The sequence below is a fragment of the Myotis lucifugus genome, unplaced genomic scaffold, assembly GCF_000147115.1.
Source record: "Myotis lucifugus unplaced genomic scaffold, Myoluc2.0 scaffold_60, whole genome shotgun sequence".
Lineage (NCBI taxonomy): Eukaryota > Metazoa > Chordata > Mammalia > Chiroptera > Vespertilionidae > Myotis > Myotis lucifugus.
In genome coordinates, this window is record NW_005871108.1 from 6308553 (window position 1) to 6331754 (window position 23202).

Below are 23202 nucleotides of genomic sequence, written 5' to 3' on the forward strand. Positions count from 1 at the left end.
CATCATCATTATTAACGAAGAGGCAGTGGGAACTTGACAGAGGGTGCGGGGGGGGGGGGTGAGGCTGGAAAGGGGGGATATTCCGAATGGGAAAGGAGAAGGAGGAAGAGCCCAAAAGTTGGGTAGGCAAGAAGAAAACAGACCGAGTGATGAAACTATTAAAGAAGCATGGGGCAGGCATGATGGAGCCCCATGGTGGTCAGGGTGGAAAAGGGTCAAGTTTTGAAGTCCTCAACTGTGTCACCTGGGAAAGCAACCGGTAGGGGAGGCCATGGGGTCAGCTCATTTTGAGTTCTGTGATAGTAAGAACTCTTTTTTTTTTAAAGTAAGAACTCTTGATAATGTTTTAAAATTGGTCATCCTTTGGTGGAGAAAAAATTGGGGGGAAGGGGTTGCTGGAGATGGGGAACAGGATTCTGCTGCCTTGTGCATACAGGGTCTCTAGAGCAAAGTGGTAGGATTTTCATTTCAAATACAAACATCAAGGACCCCAGGAGCATCTAATTTGGTTTTGAAAGAGGTCTCAGAAGAAACATGAGGTTGCCCACTTTAGGGCCAACCATGCCAATGGTCTTCCATTTATCCCTACCAACTCCTGCCAACACCATGGGCCCAAGCCTAGCAGTCTGTAAGGGATTAGGACCCCAGGGTTCCTTGGGACTTTGGTTGAAGAGTAGAGATGGGGAGAAAGGAGGAAGAAGACTAGGAGAGGAGGAGGAGGAAAAGGCAGGTGCCAGGAGTAAAAAGGCAGAGGGATAGCAGGAAGGGGAAGAGGGTAGTGTTCTTTCCTGGTACCCCAATGTTCCAGGGAGTCCCCACTGTGAGTCAGGCAGTTTTCTGCTTTGGGAATGTTACCAAGACTTAAAAGACATTTGAAGAAACAAACAAACTTAGAAATTACATTCCAAAAGAGTAGAGTTTTTACAAACCAAACCCTCCCCACCCCCAAAAAGAAAACACAGTTACTAATTAAAATGCTAAAAATCAAACCAAATGAATATTTACATACAACATTTTCCACCCCATCAAGCCCCATGTCCAGAGGCTTCTGTAGGAAGAGTGATGAGTGACCTTGCACAGTGGCATGCAGAAAGTAGAAACTGGGACTTTATTGAAAACCAAGATCTGGAGCGTCTGACACCAGCTGGGGGCCGGGCGGCCAGGCGCTGAGACAAGGATGGCAAGGACAATCTTGGACGAGGACGATGGTAAGGCTGAGCGGTCTATAGGCTGCAGGGTTCAGGTCTCATGAGGATTTCTCTCCAAGGCTGGGGGTGCAGGCTCCCTGGCCCTCTGCAGCTTGGGGAGGTGGCAGAAGGCCTCTGGTGGCTTGTGGCCTGTTGTGAACCTCCTCATCTGGAGATAACCCTGGAGGGGCCCCTTGACCTTTTGGGTGGGAGCACCACATTCCAGAGGGGCCTGGCCCATGGCTCCACTGGTCTGCCTCCTCTGCCCATACAGGTCACTATGTGACTGGTTGAACATGACCCTGGTGTTCTTCTGTCAGGGAATGGAGATGAAGGACTTTGGGTAACTGGTCCAGATGACCTAAAAGGGCAGAACTAGAAGCAGGTGGGAGTGCAGAGGCATCTCCTGAGTCCTGGGGGCAAACTAACCAAGCTGCTGGCTTTTGGTCTTCCTCATGGGGAATTCCACAGACAAACCATTTCATCCTGGTGTTTCCACTCTGGACATCCAGCCAGTTATAGGAGAGCCACACCTTTGCGTGTGTGTGGCCAAAATGGGCTCGCTGGCACCAAGGGGAAGGCCACCTGAGGCCTCTTCGCCATACTGGCCATACTGCAATGAGCCACGTCACAATCTATCCAATGGCCCGGGCAGCTCACTTGGGATGTGGGGGCGGGTGGGCAGTGGAGTTGGGGCTCAGAGAAGAGCCATGAGAGGTCATAAGGCTAAGCAAGGCTGGTGAAAAGGCTGGCAGGCTGGTAGACACTCTCAGATCCATGTGCAAAGCTGCAATAAACAACATTCTCGAAGTTCAGTCCTGTTTTCCTGCGAATTCTCACTTGGGGAATTTGGAGAGATCTCCGTGCTCTTGAGAGAGTCTTAGTAATCCATGTTTGACTCAAAAAAAGAGAAAGGTGTCAGATTTGGGGGGGGGGGAATGAGAAGGGGAAATGGAGAATGTTTGGGTGATGAGGGTCCAGCCCTCCAGCTGGTCAGTGAGCATTTACAGACTGGCTGCCAGGGGCCAGGCAAGTACCAGATGTTGAGTGAAAAGCAGTGCTCTGAGGCCAATGACCAGGAATGTTGGGGGAGCAAGATAAGGGCTCCAGCTCTGGAGGGGAGGGGCAAACCTGACCAGGAGACCAGAGCTCAGCTGCTGAGCGGTCTCGTCCACATGGGGGACCCCACACCTGTCCATTGTGTTCAAAGCCTTTCATTATCCCAGCGGCAAGAATACATGTCTTAATCGCCAATAAATTACCTTAGGGACTTTGGGGGTAAATTAAATTATTAAAATAAAGTAAAACCACCTTAAATATTTATAGTAAGAAAAATTCAAATAAACAACCTACGTAAGAAATGTGTTACCGTTATGTCCTGGGACACCAGCCTCTTGGAGTGCTCCTTGGCCTGGCCTGGCCAACTGGGAGTCTCTTACTGGGAATAGCTTTGCCCTCCACCAGCCACAGGATGTAAACACAGTGGAGATGTGGTGCCCCTCCAGGGTGCTGGGGGAAGAGGCCCCAGTGATCAAGGCAGTGGGCATTAGGCATTTATCTGTGCACCAGATCTTGAGAGTGACTCTACCTATTTCTGACCTCAAGGAATATCCTGGGAAGGTTGTCACCTTGGCAAGGGAGGCAGTTCCAGTGGCTCACCGGCTCTGAGTCCCACACCTTCTCACCTTCTAGTCCTGCTGTACCCAGGCTCTGTGCAGGGAGATCCAGAGCAGCAGGATTCCAAGCAGATGCTTGGCCCTGGCTACTACCCTATCATACCCCCTAGAGTCACAGCAGTCCAAAGCAGTGGGGCTGGGAGGAGGAGGCAGTGGGGGAAGGCAGGGATGGGGATCATGTCCAGCCCAGCTCCACCAGGAACCCCAAGCTGAGTCCTAGATCAAAACCAGTTCTTCTCATTGGGGTTTCCTCCCCATGAAGGGGGTGTGATTGGCAATGATCATCTCCATGAGCCTTTCCCTGAGGAGTGTACCCCTTCCTCAGCTCTTCTGAGAAGGGGTGCGGGCAGAACCAGGCAAGACTCTCCTTTAAGACCCAGGGATAAGCTCTCAACGGATCTCTCTGGAGACACTTTGAAGCACAGTTTTGGTCTTTCTCCTACTCACTGCCTTCCCCTGAGGAGCCAGAGATCGCCACCCCATGGTCAGCAGGAGAATCCACTTTACCTTGGGGATTGAAAGCTGTTCTCTAGCAGTGGTGCAGCTGCTACCCCCCAGGGCAAGGCGATGCGGAGGGCATGACCCTCCTCTCCGCTGGTTTCCTTCTGCTGTCCATGGCCTGGGCTGGTCGAGGCAGGGAGCTCAGCTGCTGTCACTCGCTGGGAGGGGCTGCTTTCTCTTCCCCACCCCAGCTGGACTCTGAAGGGTGCAGCCTGCACTTGGAAGGAGAGTGGCGAATGGCAGAGCGGGATGGCCGGGCGAAGCAGGAGGTGAGAGACTGGGTGCTGCAGTCACAAACAGCATCCTAGGAGGAGGAAGAGAGGAAATCAGGAGGAGCTAGGAGGGACTGACCACCCAGGGGTTGGAAGACCAGCCAGGCAAAGAGCTGGCTCAATCATGCCAGGGACCAGGTCCCAGGGACTGTAGCCCCTCTTTGGATGAATTTTTTAAAATTGTTTTTCTTTCATTAGAACAGTAATGAATGTTCATAAATAACTTTCCATAATGTAATAAATTCTGGAATATACAGAGAAGAAAGTGAACACTGTCCGTGGTTCTACACAACAAAGTAAATTCTCACCAAATTGCACACACATATATTTACTGAAATGACCTTACCTCTTACAGCCTATTGATGCAATTGCAAAACATGAGCACTTTTTTTTTGGTCAAGATCTTCTTTTTAATAGCTATCTACTATTCCATTGAGTGGAAATACCTTAATTTATTTATTCTATTCATTTTTGATGTGCATTTAGGTAGTTTCTATTTTTTTAGTGTTACCAACACATAGGGACAATGGTTAAAGTGCTGTTACAGAATTAGAATGCTTGGTTCAAATCCCAGCCCTGTCACTTCCAGCTGTGTGATCTCGGATAAGTTACTTAAATCTCTGGACCTTGATTTCCTCCTCTCTGGGGTGAGGAACATGATATCTTTCTCAAAGTTGTTGTGAGAGTTAAATCACATAGGCCAGTGGTCGGCAAACTGTGGCTCGCGAGCCACATGCAGCTCTTTGGCCCCTTGAGTGTGGCTCTTCCACAAAATACCGACTTCTGCGCATGGGCCACAAAGTTTCAATCGCACTGTACGTGCGCACCCGCATGTGGTATTTTGTGGAAGAGCCACACTGAAGGGGCCAAAGAGCCACATGTGGCTCGCGAGCCGCGGTTTGCCGACCACTGACATAGGCTATGTAAAGCTTTTGGCATAGTGCCTATTAAGTACTTAAAAATGTTAGCTATTTTTATTAATAATGCAATATATTTCTTTTAAAAATATATATATTTTATTGATTTTTTTACAGAGAGGAAGGGAGAGGGATAGAGAGTTAGAAGCATCAATGAGAGAGAAACATTGATCAGCTGCCTCCTGCACACCCCCCACTGGGGATGTGCCCGCAACCAAGGTACATGCCCTTGACCGGAATTGAACCTGGGACCCTTCAGTCCGCAGGCCGACGCTCTATCCACTGACCCAAACCGGTTAGGGCGCAATATATTTCTTTATACACATATGCATTCCAGCCTCTGTGAATATTCCATAAGCTACATTTCTAGAACAATTGGTCAATTTTCATATACTGCAAAATGTTTGAATCAACATTCAAAATACAGCCAGCTCTGTATCTTTGTTTCCTGATGTAGGTGTGGTTACATGGGTGTGACCGTTAACTTTATGTGTCAACTTGACCGAGCCACAGGATGCCCAGATATTTGGTCAAACATGGGTGCTTCCGTGGGGATGCTTTTGGATGAGATTAATATTTAAATCAGCAGACAGAGCAAAAGAGACTGCCCTCCCTAATGTGGGTCAGCCTCATCCAATAGGTTGAGAGCCTGAACAGAATAAAACGGCTGATTCTCCCTGAGTAAGAACGAATTCTTCCTGCCTGATGGCCTTTGAGTTGGGACATCGGCATTTTTCCCTGCCTTCAGGCTTGAACCGAAACATTGGCTCTTCCTAGGACTCAAGCCTGCCAGCCTTCGGACTGGAACTACACTAGGTACATATATTCTACCAGAACTACACCATCACCTCTTCCTGTTCTCAGGCCCTTGGACCCAGATGGAACTAAACCATTGGCTCGCCTGGGTCTCCAGCTTGCTAACTCATCCTGCAAATCTTGGGACTTAGCCTCCATGATCTCACAAGCCAATTCCTTATAATATTGGTGTAAACCAATTACACACACACACAGCCTACTGGTTCTGTTTCTTTGGAAAATAAAACAATGGGTATGTATTCAGTTTGTGAGAATTCAGTGTGCCCTATTTTTTTTTTTAAAGGAAGCTTTATTTTTATTTATTTTTTTTTTATTTTTTTTTAAATATATATTTTATTGATTTTTTACAGAGAGGAAGGGAGAGAGATAGAGAGTTAGAAACATCGATGAGAGAGAAACATCGATCAGCTGCCTCCTGCACATCCCCCACTGGGGATGTGCCCGCAACCCAGGTACATGCCCTTGACCGGAACCGAACCTGGGACCTTTCAGTCCGCAGGCCGACGCTCTATCCACTGAGCCAAACCGGTTAGGGCTAGAATTCAGTGTGCCCTATTCTTATGATGTGTTCAGTATGTACATTAAATTTAAAGTTTTTTATAAATTAAGAAGTAGAAATAAATATTTAAAAGAGTTTGTTTTAAATGTGGCCAGCTAGGTGAGAGTACAGAGAAGTAAAGCACTCACTATACAATGAGGGCTGTAGAAATCGAACAAACTCTTCTTTTTTCTTTTTCTTTTAATCTTCACCTAAGGATATTTTCCCATTGATTTTAGAGAGAGTGGAAGAGAGAGAGAAAGACAGAGAGAAACATCGATGTGATTGAAACACATAGATTGGTTGCCTCCTGCAGGAGCCCTAACCTGTAGGAGCCAGCAACCGAGGTACAGGCCCTTGACCGGAATCGAACCTGGGACCCTTCAGTCCACAGGCAAACTCTTTTGAAGGCGATTTAGCAACATTTATCAAATACCTTTAAAAATGTATATTCTTTTATCCTGTAATCCTATTTCTGCAACTCAGACCTAAGGAAATCATCTGAAATGTGGAAAAATGTTTTTGTACCAAGATGTTCACCACAGAATTATTTATAATAGGGAAAAACTAGAAACCACCTAAACATACAATACATACAATTGCACCAATCACAGCCTACCCCACCTCTGTGCCCCCATATGCAGCCCTCACTGAATATACTGTACATCACATGTACCACAGCTGACTGGACCAAGGGAGTACACTGGACTTGAGTTGGACCAGTTTCTTTCTTCCAAAAATGTGGAACTGGGACAGAGGGATTTGAGTAAGTCTTTCTTAGGTGCTTGAACTGGAAGAGGTTATAAAATCAGAGCTAGCACAGCCCTCCTGACCATATGCAAATGCAAGAGAGAGAAACAGAAGAAGGAAGAATGAAATATACATACTGAGCACATTATCAGAGAAAATGAAGCTCAAGAGAGAGGAGAGGGAGAGAGAAAGAAGCTGCTGAGGCCTTTGGGTCCCTGCCCTCGGGTTCTGTAAGATACTCCACCACTTCCCTTTCTGCGAAGCTAATGCATATGCATTCTTTTACTATTGCAAATAATCCCTGACAAAATCTGAAACTGGTATCCGGAGTGAGGTATGCAGGCAAAAGATTCTCAGAGAAAGTGAGAGCACTTAGGCATGGAGTCTTGGTGGGGTGGGGGCAGTGGCATGCTGATAAATATTTAATAACTAGCTTTTCAGGAGTGAGGGGAGGGGCCCTGACTTGTGGCATTTGCCAATTTTCATAGTGTAAATTCTCCCACGATGGCTGATCTCAGGGTACCAAGGTGATGTCACTGAACACAGAGATGGCACAACTGACTCTCACAAATCACATGGGCAGGCTCCAGCACACCATTGGTGGCAGGAGAGAGGTGAGCACACCCCCTCCCTGTGGGGGATGCTGGCAATCTCTAGTACTCACTAGTCTCTTGGTATCCGGACCATGTGTCATTCCAGGTCTGGGGCCTTCCAAACCCCGTCCCAGATGAGCACAAGAACTTTTTGAAACACATTAACTATATTCCCTGAGCTTGAAAACCAGAAGAGCTTGGACCTTATAAGCCAACCCCACCTCCCAAGGAAAAGGGCAACCCTACCCACCTACCTCACTGGGAAGGACTGGGGTTCCATCTGCGTCCCGGAGGATACCATCTTTCCCCACCTGGGGGAGTACGGAGAGTCTGGCCTCCTCGCTGCTGCCTGACTTGGGTGCCTTCTTGTTCAGGATCCTAGCCATGCCCTCTGGCTGATGGTAGCTGGCCGGGGAGAGGGGCTCCGGCTTCTTGGTGCTCTCCTCCCCTGCCACTGAGGTGGGGCTGGGGGCCCGGCCGCACACGTTGCGGAAGAACTCCTGCACGATGCCGTACTTGGGAGGCTCGGGCTTGGCCCGGGCCTCAGACATGCCCAGTTTCCAGACGGACTCCGTGCTCCCCGAGTGCTCCACCACACTGAAGAGACTGGACAGCCCGTCGTTGATATTCCTCAACACGGGGCTGTCCCGCGTCGTGGTGGAGCGGGCCCAGGCCGAGCCATTCTGCTTGCCCTGGTGTAGGTTCCACAGGCTGCGGTCCTTGGCACCGTCCAGCTTGGACACAGACCGCCTCTGGAGCTTTGGCGAGCCATACTTGGGCGAGCAACACGGCCGCTCGATGCGTGAGTGCACCTTGTCCAGGGAGGAGGAGATCTGCTTGCTGCGCACGGACACGAGTGAGGAGCTGCGGGGTGACCAGCTCTTGCCGTGGAGGCTGCTGCGGGGCAGGTCGGTCTGCAGGCCCACGCTGACCATGCGGGTGGTCTGGGTGCCCACACTGGCCAGGCCCACCGTCTGGCTGGACGTGCTCTTCACTTTCCTTTCCAGCGAGCCTGAGCGCATGGCCTGGCGCACACAGTTGGTGATCTCCTTCATGTCGTCACTCATGTTGCCTGACATCTCCAAGTTGTGCAGGGCTGCTGGGAACCCAGGCCCCGCCGCCGGGGAGCCGCCCCCTGAGCCCCCGTCCAGGCGCTGCCGTGAGAAGTTGCACAGCCACCGGCCGTAGGAACTTTCAGCCAGCCCATTGGCCTCTGCCGACTCCTTGGGCTTGGCGGTGGTGAAGAGGAAGCCGGGCTCGATGATGATCTTGCCCTCCCTATCATGGACCACGGGGACACCCAGGCGCCGGGCCACAGGGGGGCTGTAGTAGACACGAATGCCCGTCTTGTCGGGAGCTGTGTAGCTGCGCTGCATCTGCCTCCCTGCCGGGTCCTGGCAGGCCAGGGCGCCCAGGCGGCCGCAGTCCCGTGGCTGTGCCTGGGCATCCTTCTCTGGGTCCACCGGCTGGGTGCCCACAAAGGCAAAGGCAGGGTTGTTGGGCAGCTTCTTGCCCCGGGCAGCTTCACTGGCCAGGTAGGGGGAACAGTCAAGCAAACTTTCAAACTCAGACATGGAGGAAACAGATTTGGTCCTGGGAAGAGCAGGGGAGGAAGAGTTAGTGGAAGATAACATGCCCCAAGCAAGGCCCCCTGGCCTCCCTCCCTGGTTCTTGCGCTGTCCCAGGGCTGGGACCACACCATCCTGCTCGCCTCTTGTGGAAGTCTCTGTCAGCGCCCTGCCCCACATTCCGTACGCACTCACACCTACACACCCAGCACTGCGTGCTCTGAGCACCTGAGGGCTTTTTCTTCTGACTGCAGGAGCAGACGTGGCTTCCACACAGAGGAAGCTGGAAAAAGTCAGAGTTTGTGCCCCTAAACGTAGCCCTCGACAAACAATGGGTGGGTGGGAGAACTCTGAGCTGCATGCTCTGCTCTGGCTCCCAGAGTTCTTCACTAAAACGGAGTTCAGGTTGCCCGTGGAATGGTAACACCCCCTTTACTGGCTGCCTTCCCTTCCCTGTCTCACTTTCAGGTGTTTCCTGGAATCCACTCCCAAATAAATCATTTCCACTCAAACCCTTGTCTCAAGGTCTCAAGTCCTTGTCTTTGCTTCGGGGGAACCCAAACTAAAACTTCACTAAATAGCCAGCAGAGACCTGGCACACATGTTGCCCGATGACTAAAAATGCTGGGCATACGTCAGTGCCTCTCACATGTCAGACCGTTCAGTCCTCCAATAGCTCCAGGAGGCAGCTTCTATGATCTCCACCAGCTAGAGATGGAAGCAACACCCAACGTCAGAGCTGGAAATGGCAGAACTGGAATTCAAAACCCACACTTGACTCCACAGTCCACCTTCCTGGTCCAGGCTGCTCCCATGGCCCCTCTGGGGCTCTGTTGCCCTCACTCCTTCCATGGGTTTCCTAATGGTGGTGACACGGGCTTGAGAGCCTGAGGGGCTCATTAATCCCAGGAATGGGAGTCCAGCTTGATTCTCCTAACTACAGACACAAGAAGAAAGAACCTCAACAAGAGCTAAATAATTTCTTTCCCAGCTAGGGTATGCAGGTGCCCCAGTTTTCCGTGTCCAGAATCAAACAAAAAATCATACACAGGAATTACCGCTCCAAGTTTCCCAGTTGCTAAGTGGCCTGGGTTGCATAGAAACCATGTGCCTGCGTTCTGCCAGCTCGGCTGAGGTGCAGAGATGGGCACATGGGGCATGGGAGAGGAGAGAGGCAAGGCGCGGGGCAGGTATAGGGCAGAGCAGAGGGTGGAGCAGGGGGTGGGGCTGCAGGGGGAAGTGGGTGGAGGGGATGCCAGCACCTCTTTAAGCCGGTTCCCCCAAGCTCAGCTTCAGAAACAGCCTCCTTGTCGTGGATCTTTTCACTGCGTGTCTGTCAAGGAAGAGAGACAAGAAGGGTCAGTTCTGGCCCCCAACACCCTGAGGGAAGGTGACAGGAGGTCACTCTGGGGACTGACCCCACCTGAGTCTCCTCTTGTAGAGCAGCTGTGATGTCAGCACTGACCTAGAATGCCGACTGGCCAGGTTCTGGCTATAACGCATCTCCCCTCCCCATAGGTATGTGATCCAGGCTTGGCCAATGGGAGCTCCAAGAGAGAACCCCAAGGAAACAGTCTGTTTAGAACTTAATCTGCATGTGGTGGCAGCTCCCAGTGGCTGCTGTTCAGCTGGCAGCAGTGATCTGGAGGTTCCTGCTCTGGGCTTGTCTCACTCTGGTTCCAAAGCAGGTCCCCACTTTTCTGAACCTGCATTGCCAGGCCTCTGGAGCCCCTAATAAAATCCTCTCCTGCCTCAGTTCCCTAGAATCAGTTTTCGTTGCAACCACGTCTCCTGACTCACACACCACTTCCTCAGGCTGTCGTGAGGATTACACGGGATGATGGAAAGGACCTGTCCATTCGCTGGTTACTCGACGTGTTGCCCTAAGGACAATGCAGCTGAGGCTTAGGAGCAATCTTCACCCATGTGACCTAACTGATCTCCACAACCAGGGCTGGGCCAAGGCCGAGAACATGATTCTCATTTTACCAGTGCGGCAACGGGGCCCAGAGGGGGTGAGTGACTTGCCCAAGATCACATGGCTATTCAGAAGCCCTGCTTTTCAGAAAGGCACATATGAAATCAAAAGAATACAGACACCCAGCCCTTCTCCCAGACATGGAAAAATGGAGCTGGCAGAGGGTCCTTCCAAGTCCCAGACCACCGGCTTGGCTGTGACCTATGCGACAGGGTTAGCATCCTCCCGTCACATCCTCCCCAATGGAGGGACTTCCCAGTGTAGCCAGGAGCCAAAAGAACATGGATGGCTTGCTACTCTACTCACCTCTTTCCAACTGTTGTCCTGCTTCTCCAAGTCTGAGTGCTTCAGGACCCAGGGGTCGGCAGCCTTCTGCAGCTGGGCAAGGGTGAGGAGGGCGGTCAGTGGTGGGCACAGCTGGTGAGCAGGGCCCCACTCTGTGCTGGGCCCCGCCCCAGGCTCTGCTTTACAGCCTGGAGAACCCAGATCATGGCCTAGAAGCCACCTGCACAGTGGGTGGCAGCTCTGAGCCACCAACAAGGTGGACTTGAGAAAGGACCATAAAAGCAACCACTGATGGGCATCCTTATAGATGACATTATATTTAGTACTCTACACTGCGATACAGTTGTTACTACAATGTTAATTCATGCTACAATTTCTGGAACAGCTGAACCAGCGAAGCAGCAGCTGCATCACATCAGGGTGGTGTCTTTATACCAGGAATGCTAAAGAGCAGATAAACTGAAGGACAACGGCCTCTACACCCTGTTGTGAACAGCTGTCTATCACAGAGGCAAAGTGTAAATAATATGTACATTATGATTTAATTAATGATTTAAAAATATAAATTTAGCAAGAAAAGGAGGGAGTGGGTTGGAATAAGCTTTTGCAATATGTGGGTCTTGTATAAAGATGAAGTCCTGATTTAGGTAATGAAAATAAAAAGTAAAGCAAAGGAAAAAGCCAAAATAATGAGGGGAGCATAGCAGCCTGCTAAGCTGGGTGCATGGTGTGAACTGCAGTGGACATAATGTTCAGTGATTGCTTTTCCTATCTCCCTCTTCTGGTCTGAGGACTCCAATTTTCCCATGGGGGCCCACCCTTGGTTCTTCCCTCTTGGTTCCTGGGTTTTGGCAGGCTCCAGGGATGGGCACATGACTCACACCTAGCCAATCAGAGCCTTGTAAGGAAAGACAAGTCTTTCCACTGCAGTCACTAAGCTGTGAGGATATGAGCACAAAACTAACAGTGGCCATGTTTGAGGGAAGCTTGCTTAAGAAAAAACACAGAGGAAAACAAGTCTGAGAGACTGGCAGGGAGAAAGACCCAGTTCCTACTGTATTCTCTGAGCACCTGGATCCGGCTATGCCTGAAGGCGCGCCTACCCCAGGCCCTTTTCTACAAACACTGCCCCTTGTGGCTTGGGCTGGGACAGGCCTCACCTGGCTCAGGCGGTTCTGCAGCTCCTTTACCTGCTGCTCCACCTGCTGCTTCTCCCCCTGAAGCCGTTCCACCAGCTGTAGCTTCTCCTGGCTCCAGTTGCGCTCGCTGACCTGCAGCTGCCGCGTCAGCTCCATGACAGCGCTGTAGGACTCAGCCAGGAGGTGCTGCTGCTCCTCCCGCTCCCTCTGGAGGGCGGCCTTCCACTCGGGCCCTGTCCGTTCCCCAGCGCCCTTCCCGGCCTTCAGCTCTATCTGTGGAAGGAAGAGCAACTTGGACGCTGGCATCAGGAGGCCCCACCTCTCTCCTCTCCTGCCCTGTTCCCTCCAGGACACCAGCAGGGGACAGGGGAGAGAGTTCCCTGGGAGGACTCCTCACTCAGAACTAACCCCTCCTCCCAAGCAAGGCTTGTGGAACTCTTTCTTCCCACCCGACTCAGAGCTAAGGGCTTCTCAGGCATTTATTATCTCAGTATCCTCATGCAAAGTCGGCCTCATGCAAAGACTACCACTTTTGATATTTTACACAGGAGGAAGAGGTTAAAGAGGTAAGTTACTTGTCCCAGTTCCCACAGCTATAAAATGGCAGGCTCCTAGTTACTGCTTCTCATACTTCACAACTCTTACCAGCGGTACAGAGTTACAGTTAGCGGGGACATGCACCCACAGTCATGCCATGAATGTGTGCAGGAATCCCTCCAGCGTGATGGCTTTCTCGGCCTCAAACCTTGGGGTGGCAGGAGGTGAATAGACAACCTCAAGAATTAAGGCAGCCCACATCCCCCAGGCTGTGGTCTGGGATCTTAACCCTCATGGGGCCAGCAAGGTTCCCAGTGGAGAGGAGCACCAAATGGCTGGGTTAGGAGACGGGGAGGGGGAGACAAACAGTGGACACTGTGGGATGCGCAGATGGGGCAGGAGCTGTGAGATCTGCAGGGAGGGTCAGGAGGAGCATGATGGCTCGGGGAAGCCAGGAATCTGAGCATTAGAAAGAAGGTGAGAGCATGATCATGGGAGTCAGGAGGGGCAGAGGTTTGGGGCATGAGGATCAGATCTGCCCCTGACTAGCTCGGTGACCTTGGGAAAGAAACTTAACTCCTCTGTGCCTGCTTTGTCACTTGTCCAGCAGAGATAATGAGTGTACTCACCTCCAAGGGGCCATGACACTGGAAGGTAGCCTGCCGCAGGGGCAGGCTGGAGGAAGCCGGACCCTGCAGCGCTGTGCCGGGGGCTAGAGGTGGTTAGAGCACTCTCTCTGAGTGGGAGGAAGTCCACCCCCTCACTGCAAAAACCAGAGCGGGGCAGCAACCTGCCTCCAGGTACACAGCAGAGACCAAACCCCAGAGCTCCTGGGGAAGGCCCCTTTGGTCATGGGGTTGTGGGGAGAGGAGCCCCTCAGTTTGAGCGGAGGGAACAGAGCAGAGCCAGGTAGCAGGGGGTTAAGGGGATCCTTGTGAGGAGAGGAAGGAAAGAACGAGGACAGCAGGCAGCTGAGGTCCAGGTGTGCGTGGGAAGGATGTCACCAGGTACAGACAGGCACTTAAGCTTGGACATCCTGCTCCCAGATCCCACAGCTGAGGGCTGGGCTGAGACAGGACAAGGGGGAGAGGTCTCTGTCCGGCGGGAGACCCACCTGGGTGGTGTGACTCTTGAGCTCTGCACGCTCCGTCTCCCAGGTGGCCTTGGCCTTGGCAAACTGCTGCTGAAGCTCAGTCAGACCCCGGCGCTCATCCCGGAGCAGCCAGCACAGCTCCTTGAGTGTCACCTTCATGTCGGCCAGCGTCTTAATGTACTCATTGGGCTGCAGACAGGGGCGAGGCCTGGGTCAGGAGCGTTTAGAGGGGCCGCGAGGGGAGCCTGGGCTGGGAACACTCACCCAAAGTCCAGACTGGGACCCTACCAGGCCTCAGGCAAGTCCCACACCCTCTCTAGGCCATCTCACCCATGAACTTTCAGCCCTAAGATTTCTGAGCCGAGTCATCTCAACCCTGGCCACCTCCTAGACCAGCGGTTCTCAACCTGTGGGTCGCGACCCCTTTGGCGGTCGAACGACCCTTTCACAGGGGTCGCCTAAGACCATCCTGCATATCAGATACTTACATTACGATTCATAACAGTAGCAACATTACAGTTAGGAAGTAGCAACGAAAATAATTTTATGGTTGGATCACAACATGAGGAATTGTATTTAAAGGGCCAGAAGGTTGAGAACCACTGTCCTAGGCCAACATATATCCCAGCCTCACATAAATAAAAATGCTGCAGTTATAGCCATAATCACTCTGCCTAAATCTGAACAGGGCCCTGGCTTTTTTGAGGCCCTGCACTGTCTAGGTCCTGGATCCTTCTCCTTGCCCAGGATTCTCTCTGACCCACTGTGGGCCAGATAAGGGGTCCGAACCATGGAGCCTCCCTGAATGCCTGATTTGGTCCCAAATCTCTTCTCCTTGGCCCATGCCTGTTTCCCACCCGTACCCAAGCTCACTGTGTGTGCCCTGGGAGCCTGACCCCATTGTTCTCCCTACCCCTGGCTTGATTTGAGGGTTCCTGACCACAGACCACAAGGTCCATCTTCATATGACCCCAGCCTGATGTCCTCATCTCCACTATGTACATCCCAAAATGCAAGGAATCGCAGAATATCTTGCCACACTTCTGCACACACAGTTCTCTTGGTCCAGAATAGTCTTCCCCTCATTCTCTATTAGGCAAACTCCCATTCATCCTTCAAAACCCACCACCTAGCCCTAGCCGGCTTGGCTCAGTGGATAGAGTGTTCGCCTGTAGACTGAAGGGTCCCAGGTCCGATTCCGGTCAAGGGCACATGCTCAGGTTGCGGGCTTGATCCCCAGTAGGGGGTGTGCAGGAGGCAGGTGATCAATGATTCTCTTTCATCATTGATGTTTCTCTCTCCCTCTCCCTTCCTTTCTGAAATCAATAAAAAAAAATATAAAAAATACCCCCACCACCTATAACCACTTCTCTGTGGCACTGTCTATTACACTCCAAACAGAATTAATGGTTCTCTTGCCTGTGACCCCACAGTCCACCATCTGGCCCTCTGTCACTGCCCTGGGATGACGTATATACCCCACTACACTGAGCATCCGGGGCCAGTGACTAGGCAATAACTCTCTGCAGCTCTAGTGCCCAATACAAGATAGATCAGAGAAGGCAGCAGGAAGTGACCATTAATCAGACAAAGAAAGAAATAGACAGGACAGGCCTGGGAACAGGCTGAGAACAAACCGTGTTTTGGGTCCAGCTGTCCCCCGTGCAGGTCTTGTTATCAGAATGCTGGGCATTTAATTCCTCTTCCTCCATCAGCAAGTACAGCTCCTTCATGCTATTTACCTAGTTTTTTAAAAAAAACCACACTCATCAAACAGGTGGGAAGGCATCATGCCTGGGGTTCTGACCCTCAGGAGGAGGGGATTCAGGCTAGTGGGCCAGACAGAAAGTGGACTGAACAGTCAGACTGGAAGAAAGAACGGGATCTGTGGTGCAGGATGACTCAGAGGCATCCAGCTGAGCACCGATTCCCCACATTTTAACTTTGACCCCTGGGCGCCATCTAGACCGGGAGCACAGCTAGAGAGTCAGGCACGTCTGGCCTCCCACCATCGCTCTACCCCAAACACCATGAGGCGCCTCGGAGAGCTACTCAGAAATGACATGTTGTCAGGCCAGGTCAAGGTAGGCACAGTGGCTGGAATAAAAGAGACACAGGTTCCCCTTGATTATAGAAAAGGGAATCAAAGGTTCAGGTTGAAAGAAAGGAGATTTCCTGGGAAGCAGGGTTTGTTGCCGGTGGAATCTGGGCAGCAGTCCAGGGCTGGCCAAAGAGACCAGGGTACTAGTTCAGGATAGGAATGAGGCAGAAGGAAGCCACCTTCTGACGGGGGTGCACAGTCATCATTCATTCGACAAATATTTACTGAACTCCTACCATGTGCCAGGCTTTGTGCTCAGAACTGGGGATACACCAGTGAGCAAGACAGACAAAAAACCCTTTAGCTTCTATTCCAGTAACAAGAAAACAAACAAATATGTGAAATGTATGAAATGTCATTAACTATATGGAATGTCACATAACCATAGATGCTAAGGAAAAAAGAGACCAAGAAAAGGAGCTAGGTGTGCTATGCATGGTGGTCAAGGAAGGCCTTAGAGACAAGGTGATCTTTGGGCTAAGTCCTGAAGGAGGTCAGAGAATAAGCTGTGAGTTTAACTGCAGGTTGAGAATTCCAAGAAAAGGACAAAACCGATGCAAAGGCCCTGAAGGGGGAACAGTCTGCCTGAGGAAGTGAGAGGACAGGGCTGGCTGACCAGGCCACTGCAGAAACTCTGGCTTCTTCTCCGGGTGAAATGGTAGCCAGGGGAGGAGTGACCTCGGCCTGACTTTTAGTTTCACAAATCCCTCTCGGTGTCACCTGGAGATGCAGGGCAGCAACAGAGCCCCATATCACACAACTCCCAGGGCACCATCCACACAGAGTACATGCTGCCTGGTACCCCCCTGTACCCGTGTGAATGTAAGATGTTTGGTGGAGGATACAATGGCAGGAGCAGGGAGACCAGTGAGGAGGCTACTGTGACAATCCAGACAAGATGTGATGATGACTCAGATTGGGGGGAAGGGGAAGTGCAGCTGGGTCAGATTCTGAATAGATTCACAATGTGCAAGAAAGGCCATGTAAGCCATCAGCCTGGATGAGCTCCCCAGGGCAGTAAGTGCAGGTGAAGGAGAAATGCAGCCCGAGGGCTGAGTCCTGGGGACTCTGTCATTCAGAGGTCAGGTCAGGGAGAGCAGGAGGGTCCAGCCAAGGAGATGGAGAAGGAGCAACCAGTGAGGTGAAATGAAAACCAAGAGCGTGTCCTAGAAATCACATGAATAAGGGTTTCTAGGATTAGGAAGGTGCAGAGACTGGAAAGTGTGTGTGTATGTGTGTGTGGGGGGGGCAGGGCCTGCATAAAGAAACACCCCCCAATTCTGTCCCCGGCCACAGTATTTAAATATACAATCTTCTATGTATATACACAGGTACACAACTCTTTCTCTGAAATCCTTAGGGTCAGGTGTGCTTGGAATTCAGAATTAATCAGGATTTAGAAGAATAATATAGCACCTACACTCTATCCTCCTATATAATAAAAGCCTCATATGCAAATTGTCCCCTCAACCGGGAGTTTGGGAGTTCGTTCAGGGGGTGGGGCTGGCCAGCCAATCGCCTGTGGCCCCTTCCCCCAGCCAACCCTGCCCCGGCCAGCGGTGGCAGCAGGCGGCCAGCGGTGGCAGCAGGCAGCCAGGGGAAGGGAGGCCCCGGCTGGCAGCCGGCAGCCACTAGGGACCCTATCTGTGCATGAATTTCGTGCACTGGGCCTCTAGTATTGTATAACAACCCTGGCAAACTCTGGTGTAACACTCTGTGCTCCAAGACACTAGTATTTCCCCTATAAACGAATGGATATGAACATGAAATGGAATAAATAAAGGTTTTGCTGTCAAATGAATGTCAGGCAAACTTTTTCCAAGCTTGGGCTAGACCAGAGGTACCTATACCCAAAAGGCCAAGGTAAGCAGTGCCAGCTCAGCTGGGTGTGACTGAGGTATGATGTCCTTATGTGCTCCCTTCTCTCAGCAATGTTAGTGCTGACGATGGGGCACAGGGGCTTTGAGGAACAAAGGATCCTGCACAGGCTGAGGGCCATGGGAGTCCTTCCCGAAGTTCCACTCCTCATGTTTCCTGCCACATCCAAATACTACCTCTACTCTCATTCATGTTTTTAAGTCAACCTACTCTTTCTAGTTAAATAAGTCTATCTAAAAAAGGAAAGTATTATTACTAAAAATGGAAAGCTCCACTGCTATATATCGAAGGTAACATTAAAAATAAAATAGGTATATTCATAAGTCAAACATAAACAATAAAAAATGAACTAGTATATGCAAAACATGAATGAATCTCAGAACTTATAGTGAGCAAAAGAAGGCAGACACAAAAAGACTACCTACATTTACATAAACTTCTACAATAGGCAAAAGTAATTGATGGTGTAAGAAATCAGAATTGTGCTGACTGCTGGGGTGGGCATACTGACTGGGGCACTACAAATGTGCTCTATTGTGATCGGCGGGGGCTACACAGGTGCACACTATACAACTTCATCAGCTGTAACTTAAGATGTGCACACGTTACTGTGTGTAAGCGATACTTAAAGGAGTAAAAGCATTAATGCACACTATACTTGTATATAATGGAATATCAACAGAACTAGATTATTAAAATCGCCTACATACTCTTGCCTGCTGAAGACCCCAAGGTTTGTTAAAAAGGGAAATGAACAAGAATTAGAGACCTACCAGCCCCCCAAGGAGATTTTCTCCTGCTGAGGCCGGAACCCAGTCTGTCTTCACCACGGTATCCCCCAGCACCTGCCACAGCACCCAGTAAAGAGCTGGCTCTCACAGACAGATGCTGAATGAAGCCCGCAAGCTGATGGCTTGTAGAGGAGCCTCGGGGCTGTGCCGATGCCAGCTGGGTGTCCCTCTGGTCCTATCAACCCCATACCACCCTCGACCCGGTCCCCGTCCCAGAGGAAACATACCTCAAGGAAGTCATCCCGCTCGCTGGGCAAAACCTTGCCCTGCCGCCAGCGCTTGAGGAACCACCGGAGCTTCATGAAGAGCAGCAGGAAGTTGTGCTTGAACTGCTGGGACTCCTGCACCAGCATGTTCTTCTCCTGGCTCCAGAACTTCTGCTCCAGCCTGCGCTGGAGACTCAGGCTCTGCAGCTCAAACTCCCGCCTCAGGAGCGCCCTCTGCTGGTCCTCCTTCAGCTTCGAGGGGAACAAGAGCATGAGCCACCCAGCTGTCTTCCTGGGCACTACCCCACCCCATTCCAGGCTTTTGACAAGGGCAGTGAAGAAAATCTGGGTGGTGTTTGTTGGTGATTCCTGCCAGGAATTCCACCACTAGCAGCTCATTCTGTTGAGCTAAACACTGCCCTCTGCTACTCCAGGGAGGAGGACTCAGAAAATCAACAGCAATCAGTTACTGAATCAGTGAAAACAGCTGGGATTTGAATCCAGCTCTGTTTGATTATAAAAACCATGACATAATCTAATAAGCATGTACTTTGTGCCAATGTTTCACATGAACTCACATTTAATGAGGAACTTGGGAGGGTGAGCAATGAAGGCAGGGAGGGGTAAGGGCATGCTGGGAGTGAGGAAGACTGAGCACATGTAATATCCTAGAGAAAGCAATGCTATGTCATGGCTAAGAGGGAGCCAGAGACCTTGATTAGAATCCTAGCCCCACTTTGCCTGGATGTGCAACCCTGGGCAAAAGTACTTCAGCTCTCTGGGAATCAGCTTCCCCATCTGTAGAATGGGGACACAGCATAAAGGAAGACCTGATGATTAAAGGACATAATGTGTGGAAAGTGCATTACACAGGCCTGCAATACAGAAAGTGCTTAATAAATGCTTTCTATTAGTAGGATTAGCATCTTGATTACCAGCCAGACCTATGGCCTTTTGGATACAGATGGGGGTAGTACTTCATAGACAGGAAATTGAGACTCAGAGACGAGACCGGAGATCACAACGGCAGCCAATGACAAGCCCGGATTCCAGCCCAGCACAGCTAATGTGTGATCACATGTGCAGACACTCCACAACCATGAAGCAGGAAGACTCAGGTTTCCCCTGACATTCTTGCCTTCTTAAGACTTGTGGACCTCTGAGATTTCTGCCTTCAAATCAGGGAAGGGAGGTTGGAGTTAAGTGTAGGTAGGGCATTGAGCACCACGCACCTGGACCATTTTCTGGTTGAAGTTGTCAGCCTCCTCCTTCCGTAGCTGCCGCTCCTGGGAGAGCTGTTCTTGCAGGCCCCGGAGGCTGTCGTGGGCCTCGGCCAGCACCAGCTGCAGCTCCTTGATCTGGGGTAGGGATGAGGGACATGAATAATGAGGAGGGAGAGAACAAGAGGAGGGGAGAAGCTGTGGTCAGAGGACAACAGTGGTAGGAGAGCAACAGCAGTAAGTCAGACCCAAGCTGTCCTTCAAGTACAAATCGGGCACGATGGCTGACCCTACCTCAGCAGTTCATCATGATGATGAAACAAAACAGTGCACGTCAAATCTAGCTATTACAATTTTAACTTGATAATGTGTCTTTTTCAAAGTTACTTGAAGAAAATAATATAGTGTGGAAACTGAGTTTGATTTGCAAAAAAAATGTTCACTATCTCATTGTTTATAACTGCAAAAGTTACAAACAACTTAGATAATAATGATGAGAATCAATATATGTGTTAAATGGGTCTATACATAGGTAAGATCCATTAACTATATCCTTAAGGATGGTGTCCTTTATTGTATGTCAGTGGTGCTCAACCTTCCTAATGCCGCGACCCTTTAATACAGTTCCTCATGTTGTGGTGACCCCCAACCATAAAATTATTTTCATTGCTACTTCATAACTGTAATTTTGCTACTGTTATGAATCATAATGTAAATATCTGATATGCAGGATATATTTTCATTGTTACAAATTGAACATAATTAAAGCATAGTGATTAATCACAAAAACAATACGTAATTATATATGTGTTTTCCGATGGTCTTAGGCGACCCCTGTGAAAGGGTCGTTCGACCCCCAAAGGGGTCACGACCCACAGGTTGGCAACCCACAGGTTGAGAACCGCTGTTGTATGTGTATTATCATATTATATGTATATTATATGATGTTCTACTTCAATAAAGAGTTTGAAAAGATATATCTCAATAGAAAAACAGGAAGGACATGGACACACTAAATGTTAATAGTAGTTAACTGTGTGATAATCTTATGATCTTGACTTTCTTCTTTGTATCTTTATGCAATGGTGCTTAGGGACTTTGTTGTAGCTATTTGCTGCTATAATAAAATCTTAAGAAAAAGACAATAAAACTCTACATTTCCACGGGAAATTTGTAGCTAAACAGGCAAAGCTAACCTATTCTGTTAGAAATCAGGATGGAGACTAGAAGAGGACATAGAGGACTCCCGGGGCAGGTCATGCTTGTTTATTCATCTGCGTGCTGATTACACAGGAGTGTTCAGTTTGCGGAAATTACTGAGCTGTCCACTTACAATGCAAGTGCTTTTCTGTATGCATGTTACACTGCACTTTAAAATTTTTTATGTATTTCTAATAACCGAGGGGAATTTTTATGGTGTCATGTTAAGCAGGAGGAAAAAAAAGGAAAGGTCAGTTCCACCCTTACACAAAACCTTCCCAGGCGTGGCAAGATGTCCCTCTATGAAAAAAATATACATTATCTGGCCAATAATGTGGAAATTTGGCAATGGAAGGCACTGACTTGAGGTTTACCTTATACTCCTGTTTTGTATTAAAAATCCTTGTAGGGCTAGATCTGCTGTCTCTAGTGTTCTCCGTGAACTCAGTACCCAACACAGGGCCTGGCAAATTGTAGCTGCTCAATAAAGAGTGGTTGAATGAAGCAGTCATTGAATGCGCGCAGGAAATTATTTTCTCTGCAGGTGAGCTGGCCTATTTCCTTTTCTCAGAAAATGAGAACTAAGTATCTCCTGATTCCGCCCCTCCCCGCTTTGGCCATGGCTGCTAGGAAACGCTAACCACTTAGAGAATTTGATCTTTCAACTTCAAGGGAGCTGCTCACTCTGCATAGATTGCCTACTGGCCTTCCTGGGACTCCAAAGTGCCTTCCCAGGAACGCTCAGGTTAGGGCACACACAGGCTTCCGTGGTTCGGGAATCCCAGGTAGCTCGTCCAATGCAGGCTATAGGGCCCTTTTCTTTTCTTTTTAATTCTTTATTGTTGAAAGTATTATGTATGTCTCCTTCCCCCCCCTCCCCCCCATTGACCTCTCCCCGCCCGCTCCCACCTCTCAGCACAGGTCCTCACTCCCCTATTGTCTGTGATAGGACCCTTTTCTTGCAGGTTTGGGAAGGGCTTGGAACCACTCAGAAGTCCTCAAGGATCAGAGAATCCTAGCAATTCTTCAGCCACTACCAACTCTGATCCTCCCATGTTACAGACGGGAAAGCTGCATCAGAGTAAGACCATGTCCCTGCCCGAAGCCACACAGTCACAATGGTAGGTCCCCTGAGGCCCAGTGATGTGTCCTCCTCCTCCTCACCCAGCATGGACCAGGCTTAAGCTGAGGCTTTTTGTATATTTAATACTTTCAACATACTATGAGGGATCGCTTTATTTTAAAGGCGAGAAACTGAGGATCGGAGAGGTCAAATGATTTACAGACAGTATACAGTGGGCCCACAGTGTGAACCCAGTCGCCTGACAGTAGAGACTGCTGCCTTCCTGTACATAAATTAGTGGTTCCAGTAAATGCCGTAAATTATTGAGTTTATAAGCTTCCTTTTATCGGGCCATGAGAATGGCCTAAACTTCCTTGTTTCCCTTTTTGTCCTGGTTTCCGGAAGCTCGAAACCAAATGGAATACTCAAAACCCACATCATCACCAACTAAGATGCCCCACGGATCCCGCTGCTTTGGGAAGCCCCAGACACTCTCTTCCTACCCGCCCCGCTGCTTGCTCAGGGCTAGGCCCACCTCAGAGGCGTAGGAATCGTTGTCTTCAGCTCGGTAAGGCCTGAAGCTCCGGCTGGGGTCGGGCTTGGAGTCCAAGTCACCAGTGCGGAAGGCCTCTCGTATCCTGGGCTCCCATTCCGGCAGGTCCCTGAAGTCAGGTGGCTGCACCTAGAGGCACAGGCAGAAGAGACCAGAATAACCATGGGGATGGGCCTGAGGGGTGCCAGAAACAGATACACTGCATGAGAAAAATAAGTTGTGTGGTAACAGTAGGTATAACAAAAGACAATATGGGTGAAAAAATAAATATATGAGCGTCTACACAGAGAAAGATTTAGAAGGGCATGCTGTGGTGATGGAATATTATAGAGCTACACTC

General features: G+C 50.0%; 1 protein-coding gene across 4 annotated transcripts in view; it reads right to left on the reverse strand.

Annotated features, from left to right (window-relative positions):
- The window catches only part of SOGA1 (suppressor of glucose, autophagy associated 1), a 64704-nt gene that overhangs the window by 4120 nt on the left and 37382 nt on the right, over positions 1-23202 (reverse strand). The window contains exons 6-15 of one of the 4 annotated variants that reach the window (XR_002829475.1): positions 22845-22991; positions 20059-20184; positions 18848-19078; positions 15488-15592; positions 13872-14039; positions 12242-12493; positions 11103-11174; positions 10081-10151; positions 7505-8843; positions 3371-3668 (exon numbers count right to left, since the gene is read on the reverse strand). Coding sequence is in view for 3 of the 4 variants with exons in the window: in XM_006089518.3 (XP_006089580.1) it covers positions 3516-3668; positions 7505-8843; positions 10081-10151; positions 11103-11174; positions 12242-12493; positions 13872-14039; positions 15488-15592; positions 18848-19078; positions 20059-20184; positions 22845-22991 (2664 nt within the window). In the remaining variant the exon portion in view is untranslated. Of the gene's footprint in view, positions 1-864; positions 3669-7504; positions 8844-10080; positions 10152-11102; positions 11175-12241; positions 12494-13871; positions 14040-15487; positions 15593-18847; positions 19079-20058; positions 20185-22844; positions 22992-23202 lie in introns of those variants that run through there. The other 3 variants (XM_014456532.2, XM_023754469.1, XM_006089518.3) reach the window with 3 other exon arrangements.